Genomic DNA, 21231 nt, shown 5'->3' with positions numbered 1-21231 from the left:
ATAGCAAAAAGAGTTTGTGACTGCAGTATTGTACCTCAACATTTCCTATCAGCCTGAGATTTAGGAAGAAGTATGTCCTGGTTGTTGAAAATATCTGTCAGTATAATGTCTTGAGATGATGCTTATACAATGTCACAATTATTTTAAATATATTAAAACATATGATGTGAACTGTGTATTCTTTTAAAACTGTTTTATTTTATAAATCTGCTATGCACTTCTGGCTAGAAAAGGTAAAATAAAACAGAGCACAAAGCATTCCCTAGAAAAAGCGGTTAAGAGTTCATAAGGAAAATAACTGCTGAGCAGCATACTTAAAATGTTATCATTCCAATTAGAAACACACAGGGTGAGGCAAGATCCAAAAAAGTAAAACATGCTAATTACTTGCTTCTGACTAGCTTACTGTCTGATAGCTGGTTGTCTACAGTTCTACTATGAATAATTTCATCCCTTTATGTATTTCCACAATCTGATGATCAACATGAATTATTCTGAAAGTTTGAAATAGATGTTTTTTAGCCTTTCTAAGACTTAAAATGTTAGCCTATTGTCTTTAAGCTTGTCACTTGTTGATCTGTTTTGATATAGTTTACATTTGCTTGTATCGGCTCCTTAATTTGATCTAATAGTGTACTGTTAGCATTATAAAGTGCGAAAATTACATATTATTGTTACTTGCTAACATCAGTAGTATTTGTTGTTGTATTTGTGATAAAATCAGATCTGTATGTTTTTTCTCCTTTGAAGTAGCGTACAGAATGTTGTCTAATACTCAAGCAAACAGATTTTATGGTGGTGACTCTCTAAAACCTGAACTGTAATTTTTCAATATAAATGTATTAATTCATTTTAGTGTCCAAACCTACAGTTGTGTTCAAAATTATTCAATTATCACTGAAATTGATTGTTTTGGTCGGTTTGACATTGATTATGATCATTCAGTCATCCTGCTTACAATTAAATCAAAGAGGCACGTGTAGGTCAGACAGATATAACATAACATTTATAATGAAATAACCACAAATGTCTTTTCTGAGCTCACATCATTATCAGTTTTATTCAACCCCCAAGTGACATTCAATCTTAGTACTTAGTACAACATCCTTTTACAGTTATAACAGCTTTTAAACGTGAAGCATAGCTTGACACAAGTGTCTTGCAGCGATCTACGGGTATCTTCGCCCATTCATCATGGGCAAAAGCCTCCAGTTCAGTCACATTCTTAGGCTTGCGCACTGCAACTGCTTTCTTTAAGTCCCACCAGAGGTTCTCAATCGGATTTAAGTCTGGTGACTGCGATGGCCACTTCAAAATGTTCCAGCCTTTAATCTGCAACCATGCTCTAGTGGACTTGGAGGTATGCTTGGGATCATTGTCCTGTTGAAAGGTCCAACGTCTTCCAAGCCTCAGGTTTGTGACGGACTGCATCACATTGTCATCCAATATCTCCTGGTACTGAAGAGAATTCATGGTACCTTGCACACGCTGAAGCTTCCCAGTACCTGCAGAAGCAAAACAGCCCCAAAGCATGATTGACCCCCCGCCATGCTTCACAGTAGGCAAGGTGTTCTTTTCTTCATAGGCCTTGTTCTTCCTCCTCCAAACATAGCGTTGATCCATGGGCCCAAACAGTTCTAATTTTGTTTCATCAGTCCACAGAACACTATCCCAAAACTTCTGTGGTTTGTCCACATGACTTTTGGCATACTGCAGTCGACTCTTCTTATTCTTTGGGGACAGCAAGGGGGTGCGCCTGGGAGTTCTGGCATGGAGGCCTTCATTACGCAGGGTGCGCCGTATTGTCTGAGCAGAAACTTCAGTACCCACATCTGACAAATCTTTTCTCAGTTCCTCAGCAGTCACACGGGGACTTTTCTCCACTCTACGCTTCAGGTAGCGCACAGCAGTCGAAGTCAGCATCTTCTTTCTGCCACGACCAGGTAGCGTTTCAACAGTGCCCTTTGCCTTGAATTTGCGAATGATGCTTCCTATGGTGTCTCTTGGTATGTTGACCATCTTTGCAATCTTCTTATAGCCATTGCCCTTCCTGTGAAAAGTAATCACCTGTTCTCTTGTCTTCCTGGACCATTCTCTTGACCTCACCATGTTTGTAACCACACCAGTAAATGTCTAGAAGGAGCTGAGTATCACAGTCATTTTAAAGCTGCCTAATTGGTGCTTATTATGCTTTATTGCTGCTCCCTGATATCCACAGGTGTTTTCAATACCTGATTGAATCTCTGTTCTTCAGAGTGGTAGTCTTTAAGGGGTTGAATAATTATGTCAATGAAGAATTCACAAAAGAAACATTTACTACTGTATTACAAAACTAATTGATGTCATTTTAGTTGCATATGGTTCTTTAAGAAGTCCTTGTAGGATTTCATTCTGAATACAATTACAAATGTACACTAAATTTCCTAAAACCATTTACAGCATTGGGGGTTGAATAATTTTGAACACAACTGTAGTTTTATATGGACTCTATTTTGCAAATAATATAAATTAGATTTAGAAAATAGCCTGCACTAGGTGAATGCATACAAACTTTTCATTATGGCTTGAAGACATGAATATGCCCTCAACTATACTATTGTCAGTGTTATGTTTATGTTACATGTGCCATACATATGTGTTGCTTGGCCACAGGTCTGGATGACTGTCTGCAGCAGTACATTAAGAACTTTGAGCAGGAGAAGGTGGGAGGTGAGCAGCTACTGCGCATCACCCATCAGGAGCTGGAAGATCTAGGAGTTTCTCGCATTGGCCACCAGGAGCTCATCCTGGAGGCTGTGGACCTGCTGTGTGCACTGGTGAGGCCACACAAACACATATACACACATTTACTTGGTGTAAATTTTAACTAATCTAATTGCTGACCCCTGCTCTACACTAATCAAACATATTAGCCAAGGTAATTCTGATGTTTTTTTTGTTTTTTTTCCTTTTTTTTTTTTAGAAGCTCTATCTATTTATTTTGAACTCTGAATTCTGAACAGCACCCCAATGTGGGCATTGCAATACAAATTCCCAGGACATGGTAAAAGTTAAGTTGGTGCTGATTTCTTTCTAGCCCAGGCTGAAGATTCATACATGCATATGTAACCGCCTTTAGGGTTGTTGTTACTGATAGACATTGGATCTTAGCCTCCTTTTTAATAACATGACTAGCCATTACAGCATTATGAAAACTAGAGCGAATAGGTAGCTTTAGCTGCTGTGGGATTTGATTACTGGCTAGTAATCCCTACATTAGTGTCCTTACAACTTTCCCAAGAACACCAGTGACTGTTGCTAATGCAGTGTGACTCACCACAGAATTGCTAAATGCTGACTGGCTGCTGGAACTATCCACATAGGGGGTCTTGCCTGATATCAAAGCCAGTAGCTTTGATGAAGCCAGGAGCTTTTTTTTTTTTTTTTTTTTTTTAAATAAAAAAAAAGTTGAATATTCTGTGCACTGCTGAAAAACTTTCAGTCACTGGAAAAAAAATTGACTGAAATACAATGAATAATGATTAATATCCCCTTTAAATCCATGCCCCAACCATGTACACCTCCAGTTTGAGCTAGTTAGAAAGAAGAAATGGATTAACTGGCAACTACAGATGCCTCCCTGTCCTGAAATGTTGGATGTTTGTGGAACACTTTATTTGTCATTTTCTTGGATAAAGGCCCTGCAACTGTGACTGCAGTTTTCCTTTTTTAAAAGTACTTACTAGTCAGGAGACGTTGAAGACGTTGATGTTAGCCAAATATTAGCAAAAGTCTACTGATCTTTAAATCCCATGTCTTATTAACTGCTGTAGCCCCCCACACTTTTTTTACTCTCTTGTGTGCTTGTTTGGAAATAAGGACAAGAATGAAAAAACAATTGAAAAGAAAAGCGCATGAGCGTGGGAGAGTCGATGAAAGGGCGGCAAGAATAGGAATGAGGGAAGAATAACAACAAAAAACAAGGAGTGCTTGAGAAAGCAATATGCTTGTGAATGATCAGGGTTTGCAAAGAATAGAGAATGAAAAAACACATGAGAATGTGGATGTGCCAGTTTGGCCTCCCGTTCATTAGTCATGTGCTTTAGCCTGGTTCCTTTACTAAATCCTGGTATGCAATGCCGTTTTAAGTTGGACCAGCGTGGCACGATGTACTATTATGATTACTCATTTCTTTTCCCTTAGTATTGAGTCTTTCACATGCCTACAGGGGTTCGCATGTGTAGCTTTGTGGGTGTGAAGTCATGTTGTGCACATGTACAGTATGATGACAGCCAACATTTATCAGGGATGGTGGTGGTGGTGTGGGGGTGGGGGTGCTGGGGGTGGAGCTTGCAGGTACTATGAAAACAACGAATTAGTAAAATTCCCTCCATAATCCCTACATAAAAGTGATCCTGTGATCTTCTGGTGTTGCTGCTCTGCCTGGAGTTATTACAGGCTTTCTCATGCATCCATCAGTGTATACCCATCTGTGAGACTGTGTGATCCAGCATGGCTGTTAATTTTGCATGAGTAACTCTTGAACTACAGTCTGTTCGGCAGAGAGAGACTGTTGCTAATCACCTATGTTATTAGATCAATTATGAACTTACAGTATGTAGAAAATGTCACAGGCTACCATTGCTGCGATTGCTTCATCTTTAGAATATAATGTAATGTCAGACACAAATACTCTACAGACAGCTTGTACAAACTTTTTTTTCCCTGCAGGCAAAGTGCATTTACATGATCCGAATTTGAAAGTGGCTTGAAATCATTGTTCAGGTTATTTGATCTTTCTTTAAAAACCTTTAAAATTGTTCTCAGAAAATCATATAGGCTTTATAATGAAAATGGAAGGTAATAAATACAAAAACTAACAACACTGTTGTTTTGAAATAAAGCTTCCTAGTATACTCAGTCACAGAATATAGAAACCTTGACAGAAAACTCTACAGGGCATTCTTAATCATTTTCTTTGACAGTTTCTTTCCTAGTTAGTTTATCACTACTGCTCCTGTCTGTCTATTTCCATCGATTTTTCCTCTCTCTGCCTGACCCCAAGCTTTATTCAGGTCATCGGCCAACTGGAAACAAGAAAAATGATTCATAAAATATATTGTTAAAAATAGAATGAAATATACATTGGTGGTTGTGAGTATACATTTTTGTGGCATGTACATATATGTAACTATCAATGCAGGATATATATTGGACATGGAAATCTTCCTAAATATTCTATAAGTTCTTTAGTAATATTATGCAAATTTGCCATTGTGTTTTGTACATTTTTATGTTTTCCTTTTCTTCTTAGATTTACATGAGCTATATTATGCCTTTTTAATTTTCAAATGTAACTTTTCAGTGATTCTGTAACTGATTCTTGTGTCTGTTGTCAGAACTATGGTCTAGAGACAGAGAATCTGAAGACTCTGTCCCATAAGCTCAACGCCTCTGCTAAAAACCTACAGAACTTCATAACAGGTCGCAGACGAGGTGGTCACTATGATGGCCGAGCAACACGCAAGCTCCCGAATGACTTCCTCACCTCCGTGGTGGATCTAATAGCTGCTGCAAAAAGTCTACTGGCCTGGCTAGACAGGTCAGCTCTGCCCATACACCACATTAAAGCACAATTATTCATAATCATGTCTGTACAATGTGTTATCAAAGCAATCTTCTTTTTTTTCTTATCTGTTGCTACTCATGTAATGCGATTTTACCAGGTTAATGACACTCGTGTTTATTTTTATTATGTAAAGTGTATGTTGTGCAATCAGTTGAGAAACAAGTGCAAAACAAAAGACTGAAGCGGTTACATAAAGGCGTTTGGATGAGTTGGCCTAGAAATTAGTGCGTGAATCAGCTTTGAGCTTAAAGCTTTGTTTGTGTTAGAGTGTGTGCCCTAATATCACTCTCATTCCAGCTCGCAGTTAGACACACCTCCTCGTTAGTTTAAGCCCCTGTCTCTTCTGCCTAAATGCACATCCCCATAATTCCAGAGAGCAGATAATTTCTTGCTTTGTGCCCCTTAATTATGGCTATCCAGGCAGGATCTCATGCTTATTCGGCTACTGTTTACTGCTAATGTAATGCCAGCAGGAGTTTTTACTGTTTATAGGCACTGCCCTTACAGTAAGAATTTCACGGTATGAAGATCCTTTGGTGTAAATGTTTTTTTGTCATGTACCGTAAGTTTCAGAAATGTACAAATAGTGACTCATTGTGTTTTCCCCTTTACCACTTTAAAATAGATCTCAGCAACATAGTTTAATGCTCAGATAGGGCAAAATTATGCACTGGAATGTCAAGGATTGAAACGGTTAAATCGCAAACAAAATGACAACACAAGCAAGTGCCGACTGTTGCCATGGGAACCACAACAATATCGGAGAGACGGGAAAAGAGGAGGATGGTTAGGTTTGGGGTTATGACAGATAGATGTGTGTTTAAATTATAGTGCAAATAACAAGATGTGTTACAGTTTAATAATATACCTGCAAGCTGGCTATTTGGTATATAGAGCCTTGGATTTTACTCTTTGTTTTGTTTAGGGATTTTTATGTCCATATGTCTAGTTATTGCTGTTTTAAGGTTTTTCACTGAAATCCTGTCATTATAGTTCTCTACTGACTTGTCCTCACTGAAAATGGGCTCTTCTAGTGACAAAATGGTACTTACTGTAATGGCTATGATTTGTATAATTGCCACCACACACTGAGCTCTATTCTACTGGCCTGTCGTCAATAAAAATGTGCAGTGGTTCAAGAAAACACCACAGTGTTTTCTCAGCCTTTACTTTGCGTTCTCTCTATTTCTCATAAATGCACAGTTTGCCATTGAAGTAATATGTCTTTATTTACTACATCTGTAGTACAGGGTTATTCAAAAAGAATGAACCGATTTCATTACGCAATATTTTATTAAGGAAAAATAATAAAAACTCCTTGTCATTATCCTAATGAGCAGAGGAGTGCTTGAGATTCCTTACAAATTTCATTTGGTCACTGACTCATTTCATGACGATGCTTGAGAACTGAAGCAATGCGTCATGATATCGGTTCATACTTTTTGAATAACCCTGTATATATGCAAAACAATGAACAATCATTTAAACATGTCCATACTGAGTGAATATATATGTTTAATAAAAAAAAAAGAAAAAAAAGAAAACCACATAGTGGAACATGAAGGGCAGTTGATAAATTTTGATAATAAATATTTTCAATGAGACTATATACAGGTAGTCATCGACTTACGACCACGATTGGGATCGACAGATCGGTCGTAACACGATTTGGTCGTAAGTAGAGTAGGCTATATGTACAGTGCTGTGAAATTATGCCGGAAGCTGGTACGCACTGTCGTACGCCGCGGCTAGCAATCAAATGGTCGTAAGTTGCATAGGTCGTAAGTCGACGACTACCTGTAATGCAGATTCTATTCAACTTCAATTATAGCACATAATGACAAAAGCTTTCCTGATCGTTTCTTTGGAAGCAAATTTCTTATTCAATTCATTTGTCTGCACAAAACCACATATCAAATGTAGATAATTATTTGCAAACCTAATTTAGTGCTACACAGCAAAGTATCTTCTTTAGAAATGTTTGCTTAAATATTATTTTCTGCTTTTTTGTGGAGGTTTGTGAGCCCACACAAGTCACTGCAGGGAGAGGAAACAAATAATGATTAGGAAATTATGAAGCTGTGTCACCCCAGCTACTTCAACTCAAGCTTGTCCTGAAATCCTCTGTGGTAAATTAATTTCCCCAGCTGTGACGTATGTCATATAAATATTCATTGACATACACTTTGTAGCCAGAATCTTGTGGACACCTGACCATCACACCGATTCAAGCATTTTGAACAGCCTATTTCAGATATAATCTCCCTTTGTTCTTATAATAGCCTCCACTCTTCTAGGAATATTTTCCACTAGATTCAGGAGCATGGCTTTGTGGAATTTTGCTCATTCAGCCACAAGAGCATTAGTGAGGTCAGGCACTGCTGTCAAGAGATGGTCAGTGGGGTTGAGGTCAGGACTTTGTGTAGCCCACTTGAGTTCTTCACATCAACCTTGACAAATGATGTTTTTATGGAGTGTTTTTTTTTTAGTACAGAGGCATTGTCATGCTGGAACATGTTTTGGCCTCTTAAAACCAATGAATGAATCTTGTAATGCAAATGCTTACAAAAACATTCAGTACAATTTTGTGGGAACAGTGTGAGGAAGAAACACATGGGTGTCATGGTCTTTTGACTACATATTTTTGTCCTTATACTGTATGAGGATATACATCATAAGTTGTTCCATCAGCTGTCCTCAGACATTTCATGGGTTCATGAGTTTTGACCTTTGGAGCTTTTTTCAGTGTATTATTTAAAAATTCTTATTTATTAAAATTCCACATACACTCCTATTGAGTCTGTAATCTTAAGCGTGGTGAAATGCATATCTCAGGTCACTTATAATCTCAGGAATAAAATCTCTTATAGGCTAGTATTATATATGGCTTGGCTTGCAGGCTGGCTTGTTCATAAGGGTGCGTTGGGCAGAGCCTCAGGCAATATCAAGTGTTCAACAAAATGATCCCCACTCACAAGCCCATAAATTTGAAATTTCAGTAAAATAATATTTATCTACATTCTATTTGCGGCATTTGAACTTATCCAGAGCGAAGTTATTTCATTAAAACAGCTAAGCTATTGAGGGTTAAGGGCCTTGCTCAAAGACCCAGCTGTGGCAGATTGATGTGTCTGAGACTTGAACCCATGACCATCCGATCAGTAGCCCAACATCTTATCTGCTGATCCCCCACTTCCTCATTTATCTCTTTAGAGTAACTAATGATTTTTGTAAGGTGATTTTCCATTGTCACCTTTCTATATGTTGCACAATGACACTCACAGCCTTGCATACCTTTATTTTAATGCACCAAGTAGTCAAAACTGAGAAGTTCATAAGCCCTAATTAAGGCCCACTGGGGCAGGATTTTGAGGAGGAGCGCAGGCATCACAGTTAATGACAGCATTGGCAGGTTTTCTGCCAAATCGGGCATTTTAAAAATAATCTACAGCTTCCCAGATCTGGTTCATAGCAAACAATTGGAAATGAAATGTAACAAATACCCACAAATAAAGACAAAGTGTAAGACAGTGTGTCATTGATTTACAAAACCATCTCCATTCTAAGATACATTTCCAAGAATGGGAGAGTGAAAGGCAGATTATGGAACAGATTGTACCAGTGTCAGAAATGTGTGTGCACCATGCAAAGACTGAGAAAAAGAAGACAAATGTTCTTGCGGGACCTTTGTTTCCTTTTTTCTTTATTTTTTCTAAAACCAACTGCTAAAACCTGCTGTATTAAACAAAGATGAAGAAATGGCTAAACCACCTCAAAATTAGTTGTTGAACTGCATGAATGGGTGACAATATAATGCCAACTCTCAGCTGCCTTTTATGGGGTCTCTACAAATTCCAAACGTGTTATCAGCTTAATTAGTTTAAAGCTATGCCATTATTAATGTTGTCCTTACCACAAAAATCTACGGTCACAAGATGCTGCTGATTAGTTGGATATTGTCAATAGAATAATTTTACACTATTATGGAAATCTTTTTTTGTTTCATGTTTGTACAGATGTGTTTTTCATGTTTAAACAATGCATTTAAGGGTTAAAATCCCAGTTAACTTGTAAGCATAGATGTGCCATGTCATGAATCTTTGAGTGTAATTTCCTTTTAATGAGGCTGTGGGTAAGAGTGATCTACTGGTTAATTCCAGGTGTCACGTCTTCCTCAGGTCTCCTTTTGCCGCAGTGGCCGATTATTCCCTGACCAGGAACAACGTGATCCAGCTTTGTCTAGAACTAACCACAATCGTGCAACAGGTACGCAACACCGGAGCTACAGCTCGCTCAGCTTTCTCAATCTTCTATTTTTACTGACTTTGCAAAGTATTTTAAATTGGCAAGATTTTTAAGGGCACAGGTTTGCGAGTGGGATGATTATTTCAGGCCAGAGGATTCTGTAGAAGGAGGACAGGGATGTTCTTTCTCACTTACAGCTCTGTGCTCTGGACTGAAATAGTGTATCTGCAGTATGGGGCATGATGACAGCCAAGTTCCTGTGGGAGGAAAGAAAAACTGATGTCCCAGAACTTTTGCATTTTAGAATTAGGCCATAATGGTGTGCGTGTATGTGTGCGCGCGTGTGCTTGCGTGTGTGTGCTGGAGATGCCTGGTATTTTTAAAACTGACTGACATGCATGTTGTGAAAATATATGTTATATAATAATCCTAATTACTGCAAGGCTTCGGCTAAGCAACACTCCAAATTTGTTGCCTGTTAGTTATAAAAACGCTCTAAAGCTGGACAGCGGAGTTCCACTCAGAATGTGGTCGCCACCACCCACATAGTCGGCTCAGAGTGGTGCAAGGAAAAGAGAAGGTGAGGTGAGAAGAGAAAGAAATGAGCAAAGGAGGTGTAGAGGAATAAGCGCAGGCATAGTGTGGGAGGGCTGACTCACTTACACCGCACTCATCTGTCTGAGGAGGAGAGGGAACTCAGGCATCGCCTGCACCTCAGAGATGATTTGGCTACAAGACTGGCACCAGCACACATACTGGCCTGCCTCACTTGCTTTCATTAGTAAATGATTAGGATTTCCTGTTGGCTGCAGGAGCATAGTCAGTTCTACTTGTATTTACAGATGCATTAAAAGTAGTATGAAAATGTATAACTTTGCATATAGACACATCTGTGATATACATTTTTCTTACCATGCCCCAAACATGTCTTGACTGCTTTTGCAATATGCAGAAAATGTTGATAGATATTATGCAAATTTATTTGTTCTTCCTTTTTTTCAGGACAACACGGTGTATGAAACGGAGAATAAAATACTGCATGTGGTAAGAGAAGAAGTATATGTATGTCTGTGTGTGTGTGTATACGTGCGTATGTGTGTGTGCGTGTGTGTGCATGTGATTTAGAGCTCTGCAGCTCATCTGTGCCACACTGCAGTGCTGGTCAGGACACCGCTGCCCTCTTCTGCTATAAATACCATGACAGAACCACGTGCCTTCTGTGAGAGACAGAAAGAAATCTTTAGCTGCTGCACCAAGAATTTTCTCATCTAACTATTGTGTTTTCATTCATGAAAACACAATAATTTGTGACAAAAAGTGACAAAAGGGAGATAGATGAACAGGTGACGGTATGAGCACAAGTCTGTGGTAGCCTGAAAAGAGATGTAATGATGTAATGCAGGCAGTCTGTCTCATGATGATGCTGCGATCACACAGAATCTCTTATCATCAGCACAGATGGTGTTGAGGGGTGTCACAGTGACCATGCAGTCAAAAGCTCAGCATATTGCAGCACAGCAGGGGGTCTTGATTGTGGCAGAGGGAGAGAAAGAGCTAAACTGCTCGGTTTATCAGCTGAACAAGCAAAATGACTATTATCACATGTATGTCCATATAATCAAATAATTAAAATTTCACATATATAAAACAATACCAGATTATAATTTATATTTAATTTGTGTTTATTAGAATGTTCTTTATATGTATTATTTAATAAATGTTTATTTACTTTTTAAATTGTGAAAATGCAGGGTTTAAAAAAAACTAAGCTATTTAAGGTTATATTAAGGCTATATTTTATGTGTTTAAGGTTATATCATATATGATAAAAACTGGCAAGATTTAAAAAAGAAAAACTAGTAATTGGGGCTAAAAGTCTAATCAAAGCTTTTAAGAGAATTAAGTTTCTTTCACAATTTATTTTCCTCATCTGCAAACCAATTTGTCTGTCTCTTGTCTTTTTCCCTTTAGTGTAAGATGCTCTCTGATGTATGTGACCATATTATCACACTCTCCTCAGACCCCATGGTATCCCAGGCTGCTCACCTGGAGGTGGTGCAACTGGACAATATCAAATCGACAGAGGGGCTGGTGGGTGTCAGGACCCACTTTGTGCACTATATTTTGCATTTCATTTCTTATCACTTTCACTGTGTATTATGGTACAACCATAATTCCAAAAAGGTTGGGACACTGTGTAAAATGTAAACAGAATGCAATGATTTGCAAATCTCATAAATCCATATTCTATATATCAATTCATATTCATATTCAAAACAAACAAACAAAAACATGTCGAATGTTTAAACTGAAAATATATATAATTCTAAAGAAAAAAGTTTTGATGGTTGCAACAGGTCAAAACAGGCCATGTTTACCACTGTGTAGCATCATGTCCTCTGTCATATATAGACAGGCCAGTTCAGCACCCGGACTATTCTACTATGAAGTCTTGCTCAAATATACAAGGCCTTCCTTAAAAAAGACATTTTCCGGATGGAAGCATTTGTTGCTCTAAAACCTGTATATACTGTTCAACATTGATGGAACCTTTCCAAATGTGCAAGCTGCCCATTCCACAGGCACTAATGCATTCCCATACCATCAGAGATGCAGCGTTTCAAACTGAGAGCTGATATCAAGCCAGATGGTTCCTTTTCTCTCTTCTTCTTTTCCATGTTCTGTTGAGAAAAAAATGAGATTTGCAAATCAATGCATTCAAGTTTTATTTACATTTTACACAGTTTAAACTTTTTTGGAAATTTGGTTGTAAAATCTGTATAGGCGTCTCTGATATGTTTCTGATTATAATGTACATTGTTTTGATGTACATTTGCCCATATCTAAAGCACAGTTATGGAGTCATGAACTATGTGCCTGTCAGTCACAGTGAGTTTTTATACCTGTCAGTACCAGTAAAAAAAAAGGCAAGGCCTCTCTGCTTAATAGTTACAATAAAAAGAGAAATTGCCTATGTGTCCTCGATTCTTAGGGAAGGAATTGTTGCCTCTCTGCATGTTAGTTACCGTAAAAGGGGCATGGCTCTTTGGGTCAATAACCCCCAGTAAAGGAGGCATGAACTCTGTATTTGTCAGCCCCTGGAAAGGAAACATGCCCATTATGGTCACTCATTTTATTTCACAAGTGTGTGTTAGATAGCCCAGGATCTACCAGGACAATCAATAGAATGAAGCATTTCCTGAAAATAAATGAATGATATAGTATGTTATAACCAGTAACAAATTGTGTCTAATTTCACTATATTGTATTGCAGCTGTAAATCATATTATATTAAAATGTTGACAGTCACAGCATGACAGTCCTAATGTCACAGAGGCAGAGCTACACATTCCTACTCATAGGATGTATGCTGGATGTAGTGGCTTAGGGAAGCTTAGAGCAGTAATGCTCACGCCCACACATGCACGTATATACCAACATATACACAAACATAGAGACACACACTGCAGCACTTTCTGTCAGTGCTGAATGGAGGCAGAGCAAAGGCAGATAAAAATAAACCAACTCTCAGACTCACAATGTTTCCTTCTCCCTCTACCCATTCTGATGCTTGTGTATCAAAGTCTGTTACAGTGTGCAATTGTGTCTATTGTCTGTGTGTTACAAAGATTTTCAAGTAACTCCTCTGAAATGTTTGTGCCCTTCCTTAGGGCATGTACATCAAGTCAACATATGATGGCCTACATGTCATCACAGGCACCACGGAGGGGGTAGGGGCCCACTTTTTAAACAATACTTCAGCAATGACATACCTGCCAGACAGGTTAGGCCTTTCAAGCTGAATTGATAATGTTGTGCTCACACTGAGACTAATCTGTGACATGTGGAGGTAAAAGATTTAAAGGAGCAGTTTTTTATTTTGGGTTTTTCTTCCGACTGCATAGTAAATCACAGGTGCATTAAAAACAAAGACATGTCTTCTTCTTTCTTACACAAAAACACTGTTCAAGCTATGCATTTCATAACTGGCTTTTCAACTGGGTGGCAGGGCAAGAATAATGCAAAACAAAGACCTTTTAATAAACACTGGCATTATTGCATTTTGCAGCTTTTTTTAGAGTACTATAAGAAATTATGACTGGCCTAGAAACATTAAAAATTATTTAAATAAGATACCAAATAAAAAATATAATATGAAATAATATGAGCATGAGAATAAAATGTTTGTCCTGTTAGTAGATATGTTACAGATGATTTGCAAACAACTGTGTGAATGTGAAGTAAGGAAAAAACAAGTGGATGAGATGTTTGCTTGGTGTAATGACCCTAAATACACTATATTGACAAATGTTTTGCTTTTTGAGCATCGCAACCCTAGTCCCAATTTGCTCTTATAATTCCCTCCACTTAGTATTTCATGGCATTAACACAAAAGATAAATACGCAGCCAGAATTTGTAGTTGTAATTTAGCTTTTGCTATAAATTAAAATTCTTTAATTAAAGTGTACTTTGGCATGTGGATGCATTCTGAATACAATTAGAGACCTCTTGCTCTCCCCTGGTATATTACTGAGCTTCAAATAAATGGTAGGCACAACAAATTAAGTGAAACATGGGTGCGGTTTTGGTATTTGAAGAACACACATAAGGCTAATGAAAACACTAAACACAATCATTATGATATCATTTGGATGATTTTACATCTCATCCATGTTTCAAGATTTTCAAAATGTTCAAGATTTTATTTGTCACAAACATAGTACATATATACAGAATATAACTTGCAGTGAAATGTGAACCTGATCAGCTGCTCAGAAAATTGTGCATTAAATAAAAGGGACTTTAAATATAAAAGAAAAAAAAATGTAAGAAATAATGATTAATATATATATATATATATATATATATATATATATATATATATATATGTGTGTGTGTGTGTGTGTGTGTGTGTGTGTGTGTGTGTGTGTGTGTGTGTGTGTGTGTGTGTGTGTGTGTGTGTGAGAGAGAGTAAATTGGCCATTGAAACACAATGTCCCTGTATGGAATTGTTGACACACCTGATTTTTCATGAATTTACAGGATATGCAGAGCCATGAATAAAACCCCTTTATATAATATATTTTATCTTACCCTTTAACTTTCTTTCACTGTTACTCATTCTGTTTCTTTATCTATTTCAGTCTCCGGCAGACCGCTGTAAGAAAATTCACGCCGGAGATGAGGTCATTCAAGTCAATCATCAGACAGTGGTGTGTCTATTGTTTATATTTTAACTTTAGCATCTACTGTGTTCACTCTCTGGGTTTCAAGTGCCACACAAAACTCACATTTCAAACATACAGTACAGTTGTTTGTTCATTCATGCATGGCAATTAGTTTGTAACAGATTTTTAAAAAGGTGTGTATTTTTGTGGGTGTATAGGTTGGCTGGCAGTTAAAGAACTTAGTCAACTCTTTGCGTAGTGACCCAGCTGGAGTGTCCTTAACACTGAAGAAACGTCCTCAGAGCACTCTCACGTCCACCCCTGCCTTACTGAAGAACATGAGATGGAAACCCCTGGCCCTACAGGTACTTTTTGGGCTCTGTGTCAGTGGATAGAAGTGTGTTTAAGTGGTATGTGCAAACTTATGATCCACAGTAATCCAGCCCGTTGTATTAAAAGTCATCTCTCCACCCTAAGGGCTCGAACCAACTGGAGCGCATGGCAAATTTTTCTCCTCCTTCTCCTCCTCCTGTCTGTACTTTACTTCCTTTACTTTGATCTATCTTTTTAGATAATTCTGCATGTCTTGCCTGTTTTGTAATTCAAAGGAAAATCCATTTGTGTTTTTTGTCATTTAAACAAGCAGAAAAAATCACCATGTCAGTCATGTAAAAAAAAAAAAATAACCTTTGTGCGTTGAACATGTTCTCACTATATTGTGTGTACAATATTTATTGCAGTTTCTTTTCCTTTAAATGTAATTCCAATAAACTGCTATAAAAGGAAATCAGATTAAATGTCAGTATTATCAGATTGAATGTCAGAATTGTAGCACAGTGAACTGTAATTTTCTGTAAAGAAGAGTTTATATGAAAAGCCAGTACCCAATGAAGTGTCCATATTTTGAATTATAATATGGGATGCTTTTATATATACAGTATATCTATACTCGTAGGGGTTACGTTCTAAGACCCCTTGTGAGTAACAGTAACAAAAAATCTGAAGTGGAATTGTACATTTACTGTACTGTAAACTTAACAAAAATTGTGAATTACTTGTCATAAATGTTTTATTTACTACTTTAAATGAATAATACAATAATAAAATAGTTTTACAAACATTGTTATGTAATTTATTAGTACAAACTCCAAACTTTCCAGCCACTCACGGCTTCTCGCGAACTATCAGATACATGACAAACAGGATGACAGGATGACAGACACAAATGCAGATTGTACACAGATTATGTGTAAAACGGATAACAACATGATGTATATTACAAAATAACATTCTTCCTTCAGCCTGTCTTTCCAGCAAGCCCCAGCAGCAGTGCAGCCACACCCACCAGCACCCTCAGCACACCATCCAAGCGAGACAGCTGTGCCCTACAGGACCTCTACTTTCCCCCACCACCGGACGAGCCATATGCACCCAGGTAGACACACACACACACACACACACACACACACACACACACACACAGAGGCACATACACACCCCTCATATCCAGCAGAGAAAAAGCCTTATATGGAGGAACATTTGCAGACTGCATATAACATACTGATAGGTGAAGAGTATGATGGTGATGGGGATCCATCCATATGAGGACGTTGCTCCTCATTATCATAATTAGATTAATTTTAATAAAGTAAATTTGTCTCTTTTATAGTGTTTTTCTGTTTTAGCAGCATATCTGCATTAGTCTATAAAATGAATACGACCCTATAGGAGGTGGTAGTTTAGTGGTTAAGGCACTGGACTGTGGATTTTAAGGTTGCGAGTTCAAATCCCGGGCCCCTGAGCAACGCTTTTAACCCCATAGCTGCTCAGTTGTATAAATTAGATTAATGTAAGTCGCTCTGGATAAGGGCATCTGCCAAATGCTTTAAATGTTAAACAGTGGAAATGTACTGATAATTTCACCCATCTTAAACGCTACATTTTAGGTATTGTGCCCGAAATGCACCCATGGAAAAGAGAAGCACTAAACACTTCATTTTTCCTTGCAGAGAGGGCACAGCCAGTGACACTTCACAGCATGAGGTGGCTAAGCGTTCTGAGTCGCCAAACTCTTTTCTCGACCAGGAGTGCCGACGGCAGTTTCCTGTGATGGAAGAGGATGCGGTTCTCTACTGCTATGAGTATGATCCGAACCGTGGGCCTCCTCCTGTGCGCAGGGACGGCACTATGACATATGGTACGTGCTTTGAACTTCTGTTGACTCAATCCAGATTGACATGGCTTGGCTTGATGCAATGGATTTCGTAACCCTTTGGCAAAGCTCTGGGGTTGCCTTTACATGTGCAGCATTTAGTTGTTTGGAACTTTTGAACCCTGGTGCTTTTTTCCACTTGGTGTGGCGGTTTTGGCAGGTGAGGATACTGCAATCACATTCGTGCACAAACCAAAATAACTAGTCTGAAAGAAGCATTCTTCATACAGATCCAAGTGAACTGTAGGGTTTCGATTTCTGTGTTTTGATCTTGAATTGACCCGAGTGCAGGACATGAACAAAACACTGTGTATATTTTAGGAGGTAATACTCTTGGTAGAAACGAGCTGCTAAACTGAGCCAAACACAGGCATGGCATCGCAGAAATGTGATGCGTTCTGAATATTTGGAATGACACAAAAATGCTGGATGTGATAAACAAAATCTATTTATAGAATGATATAATCATCCCTGTTCTTTGTTTTTGGATCATATATTGTGATTTCTGAGCAATGAGAACCTACACATCCCTCAGACACACTGTTTTATTTGCTTTTCGATTTGTGGTTTTAAAACTCAACCAAATTATATGACATACAACTAATGATTCTTTTCTTTGAACAACCAAAGGATTAAAAAGAGCAAAAGAGTAAAAAGTGTTAAAGTGCCCTGAGTTGATTTTACAATCAAATTACAACTGACTAATTTGATCGATTTTCTCGGACTATAATCACATTTGCTCAATACACTGCTTATTACTGAAATGGAAGCAAATCGAGTAAAGAAAACGAATGCAAACAAATTAATAGCAAAGTTAGTTTGAGAATGTTCAAAGTGATTTTTATGGTGCCACTTAACCATTGGCTTTGTGTTCTAATGCTGTTTGGAACGCAAAAAAGGCCCGTTTTTGACTTAAAAAACACAGCATACTGAATGACAAAAAAGGAACAAAGAACTTTATAGTTGTATGTCTGGAGTTTGGATTGAATTGGATTTGAAACCACATATTTCTTTCTTAAATTAAATTGGAAAATTGGATTATATCTGCTTTTTGTCATTCAAAGTAACCCTGATTGAACATTTCTGGGCCACACTTCTCCAGATAACATCCCGTTCTGATCCCTTTATAGATTTCCTCTTTATCAGAAAAATAGGTGCTGTTTTGTACTGTGTGAGGTGCAGTGTGCTGATTAGCGTGGTGTGATTCTGATTCACTTCGTCGGTATGTGTGAGCCAGGAAGGCTGAGGCCCATCTCAATGCCGGTGGAGTATAACTGGGTGGGCGACTATGAAGACCCAGCCAAGATGAAGAAAGAGCTCAGGAGAGGTGGGTGAGGGAGGAGGGAGAGACAGAAGCAGTAGGAGGGCAGCGGGTGGTTGTTTTTTTGGGTCCTAAAATATAAATAATGATTTGGATTCCTCCATCCAGTTCCCTCTGACCCTCATACTTCTTCTCATCGTGCTTTGTAATTTGTGGTTTTTGCTCTGTGTCGATCCTCCCTCCCTGCCCTCTCCCGTTTTCCTCAGTGTGCCTCGCTGTTTCTCTGCATGAGTGTAATTTTCTTTGTCTGAAGAATTCTGAATTTTGTGCTTCCCCATTGCCATGGAAACTCTTGGCAAGATGCTGGTATTTGATTCACAGAGAAAGGCTGAATGACAAAGTGAGTTAGTGCAGAGAGAATTCAGTCTGTTTAGTCACATTTGGAGACTGTAGGTATCAAGGATAAAGTTTCAGATTTATGTCATGTTTACAAATGATATTGACAGTTGTACACTGACATTAGGAATTCTACATCTGTGCAATACAAAATGTACATTAGCGAAGGAGAAGAGAGTAAAGAGGGTAGAAGGCACCTTTATAAGCCAGGAGTATGTAATTATGTTTGGTTACTAGTACACAATAACTACTTATATCATCCATCAGTGGCTCCCGATGCGATATGCAGATTTATTAGATTTACCATGGCAGTGGTGTTTCTGCACATTGCGGTAATTCATGATAATTAATTGTCACATCACTGTGCACACAGAGAACTCCATGATTCGTTATGTTGGAGAAGATAAGGTGGGTTCTGAGGAGTATGCAATAGCACGCAGCAGCAGCAGACGGAGCAGAAGGAAGAATGAAAAAGGAAGTAGCCCCGCCCATTACGCCTTGGTTCCAGCACTTCAGATGGAAATGCTAAGACAGGAATCAATAACCACACCCACCTCAGACACCTCCTCCATTTACCTTGTAAGTGTAACTAAAGAATGATTTTATATTCTAAAAATGTGAATTATTTATCTAACATGTAAAGGAATTACTCAGTAGTTCTGGGCAAAGTAATGTCTACCACATTGTAGAAAAATAGAAACAAAAGCAAGCTGAGCAAGCTGGGATATGCGAAGAAAGAATTTCACTGTGCTGAAATGTATTTTTAAATGTATTTTTTCTTTCATCGCATATCAACAGACAACTTCCTGAAGTTTAGAGCTGCTAGGAGTAATATGCATAAATAAACGATATTATAGTTTTATTATGAACAAATACACATTATTTGTGCTATTAAAAAAACTATATATATATAAAGTGATAGATAAAGTGATTAATTTCAAATTCAGACCTATATTTTTGTAATGATTTTAGGTGAAATTGTCACAGTTTGTTTTTCACAAATTATTGCTTATAGCATACATGGGTGCATTATTTTTTTGCAGACATTTGATCAGTCTTCAGTGCTGACCAAGTCCAAAAAGAAATTGAGAGGTGAGACACGGAATGTTTCACTCTTCCCAGATTTGATGCATGAGCTTGATTTAATCGCACATCCCAAACTTTTACATATATAAATAGCTTCTTCTTTCTCGTTTGTCTTTTTGTAGCTGGCTCACTATCATCTATCAGTAAGCGTAGAATTTCCTGTAAAGACTTGGGACAGGGAGATTGCGCCGGTTGGCTCTGGAAGAAGAAGGATGCCAAAAGCTACTTTTCTCAAAAGTGGAAGAAGTACTGGGTGGTGCTAAAAGACACCTGCCTCTACTGGTACATCAACGAGGAGGTGAGAGTTTGATTAAAAAGTCTTTTGAGAATATTTAGAAGGGTCTGCTTGCAGACTGCAGGGTTGTGTCTTTGGGTGATGGAAAATCATTCACATGAACTTATACAACTGCATTATTTCGGTATATGGACCCAAGACACTTGTCTTGTTCATTTTGATCTTCAGAACCTAAGTTGCTTGAACCCCTGCAGCTATTAGAGGGTACTATTAGATACTGAAGGTCATAATGAACAAGACATTAAGAACATGCCCAAAGAGTTTTGTTGTAATACGCCTCTGGTACCGGTGTCTAACAGGTGCTCACAAGTAATTGGCAGATGGCGGCCATGTTTTTTGAGATACACAAATATATAAAAAATATATTTTTCTTTTACCAAAGATTGAGCATATAGACACATATACCAAGTTTTGTGAAGATATCTCATAACCTTTTTTTTGTTTTGACCCAAGGTTTCCAAGCATCTGAAAGTTTTGAGTCTACGATAAAACTAGTATGAGCTATGGCCAAAAATGTGTGAAATTGATTTTTTTCGACTGTAGCGCCCCCTTTGGCCAACTGGGTTGATAATTTGTCATCCTCTCCCTAAATTGAGCTCTACCATCTGGCCAAGTTTCAACTCTCTATGCCTTACAGTTTAGTCTGCACAATCAGTTTTAGGGGGAATATTAATAATAAAAATTATATTAATAATAAAACAAAACAATTTGTACAATAACAATAGGTTTCCGCATTTATGCTCATACTGAGATCTCAATAGTATCTCAATTGTTGACTGTGTTTGTGTTTCTGCAGGACGAGAAAGCCGAAGGCTTCGTCAGTCTCCCTGAATTCAAAATCGACCAAGCAAATGAATGCCGCAAGAAGTTGTATGTGTTTTATATTTTAACTTTGGATTAATAATCATAATTGTTGGCATTGACAGTGGCATCTCCAAGAGATTTTTGATGATTTTTAT

The 21231-nt window shown here is 38.0% G+C and overlaps 1 protein-coding gene across 4 annotated transcripts in view; it reads left to right on the top strand.

Annotated features, from left to right (window-relative positions):
* Window positions 1-21231, top strand: part of cnksr2b (connector enhancer of kinase suppressor of Ras 2b) — a 39816-nt gene that overhangs the window by 10610 nt on the left and 7975 nt on the right. Inside the window, exons 2-16 of one of the 4 annotated variants that reach the window (XM_046867540.1) lie at window positions 2653-2816; window positions 5379-5581; window positions 9769-9874; window positions 10856-10897; window positions 11825-11944; window positions 13525-13584; window positions 14999-15067; window positions 15241-15387; window positions 16324-16457; window positions 17032-17219; window positions 18472-18561; window positions 19265-19470; window positions 19935-19983; window positions 20100-20275; window positions 21069-21142. In XM_046867540.1, the coding sequence (XP_046723496.1) occupies window positions 2653-2816; window positions 5379-5581; window positions 9769-9874; window positions 10856-10897; window positions 11825-11944; window positions 13525-13584; window positions 14999-15067; window positions 15241-15387; window positions 16324-16457; window positions 17032-17219; window positions 18472-18561; window positions 19265-19470; window positions 19935-19983; window positions 20100-20275; window positions 21069-21142 (1828 nt within the window). The remainder of the gene's footprint in view (window positions 1-2652; window positions 2817-5378; window positions 5582-9768; window positions 9875-10855; window positions 10898-11824; window positions 11945-13524; window positions 13585-14998; window positions 15068-15240; window positions 15388-16323; window positions 16458-17031; window positions 17220-18471; window positions 18562-19264; window positions 19471-19934; window positions 19984-20099; window positions 20276-21068; window positions 21143-21231) is intronic. The other 3 variants (XM_046867541.1, XM_046867542.1, XM_046867543.1) reach the window with 3 other exon arrangements.

Source organism: Silurus meridionalis, chromosome 15 (assembly GCF_014805685.1).
Source record: "Silurus meridionalis isolate SWU-2019-XX chromosome 15, ASM1480568v1, whole genome shotgun sequence".
NCBI lineage: Eukaryota > Metazoa > Chordata > Actinopteri > Siluriformes > Siluridae > Silurus > Silurus meridionalis.
This window is presented reverse-complemented; position numbering and strand designations above follow the sequence as displayed.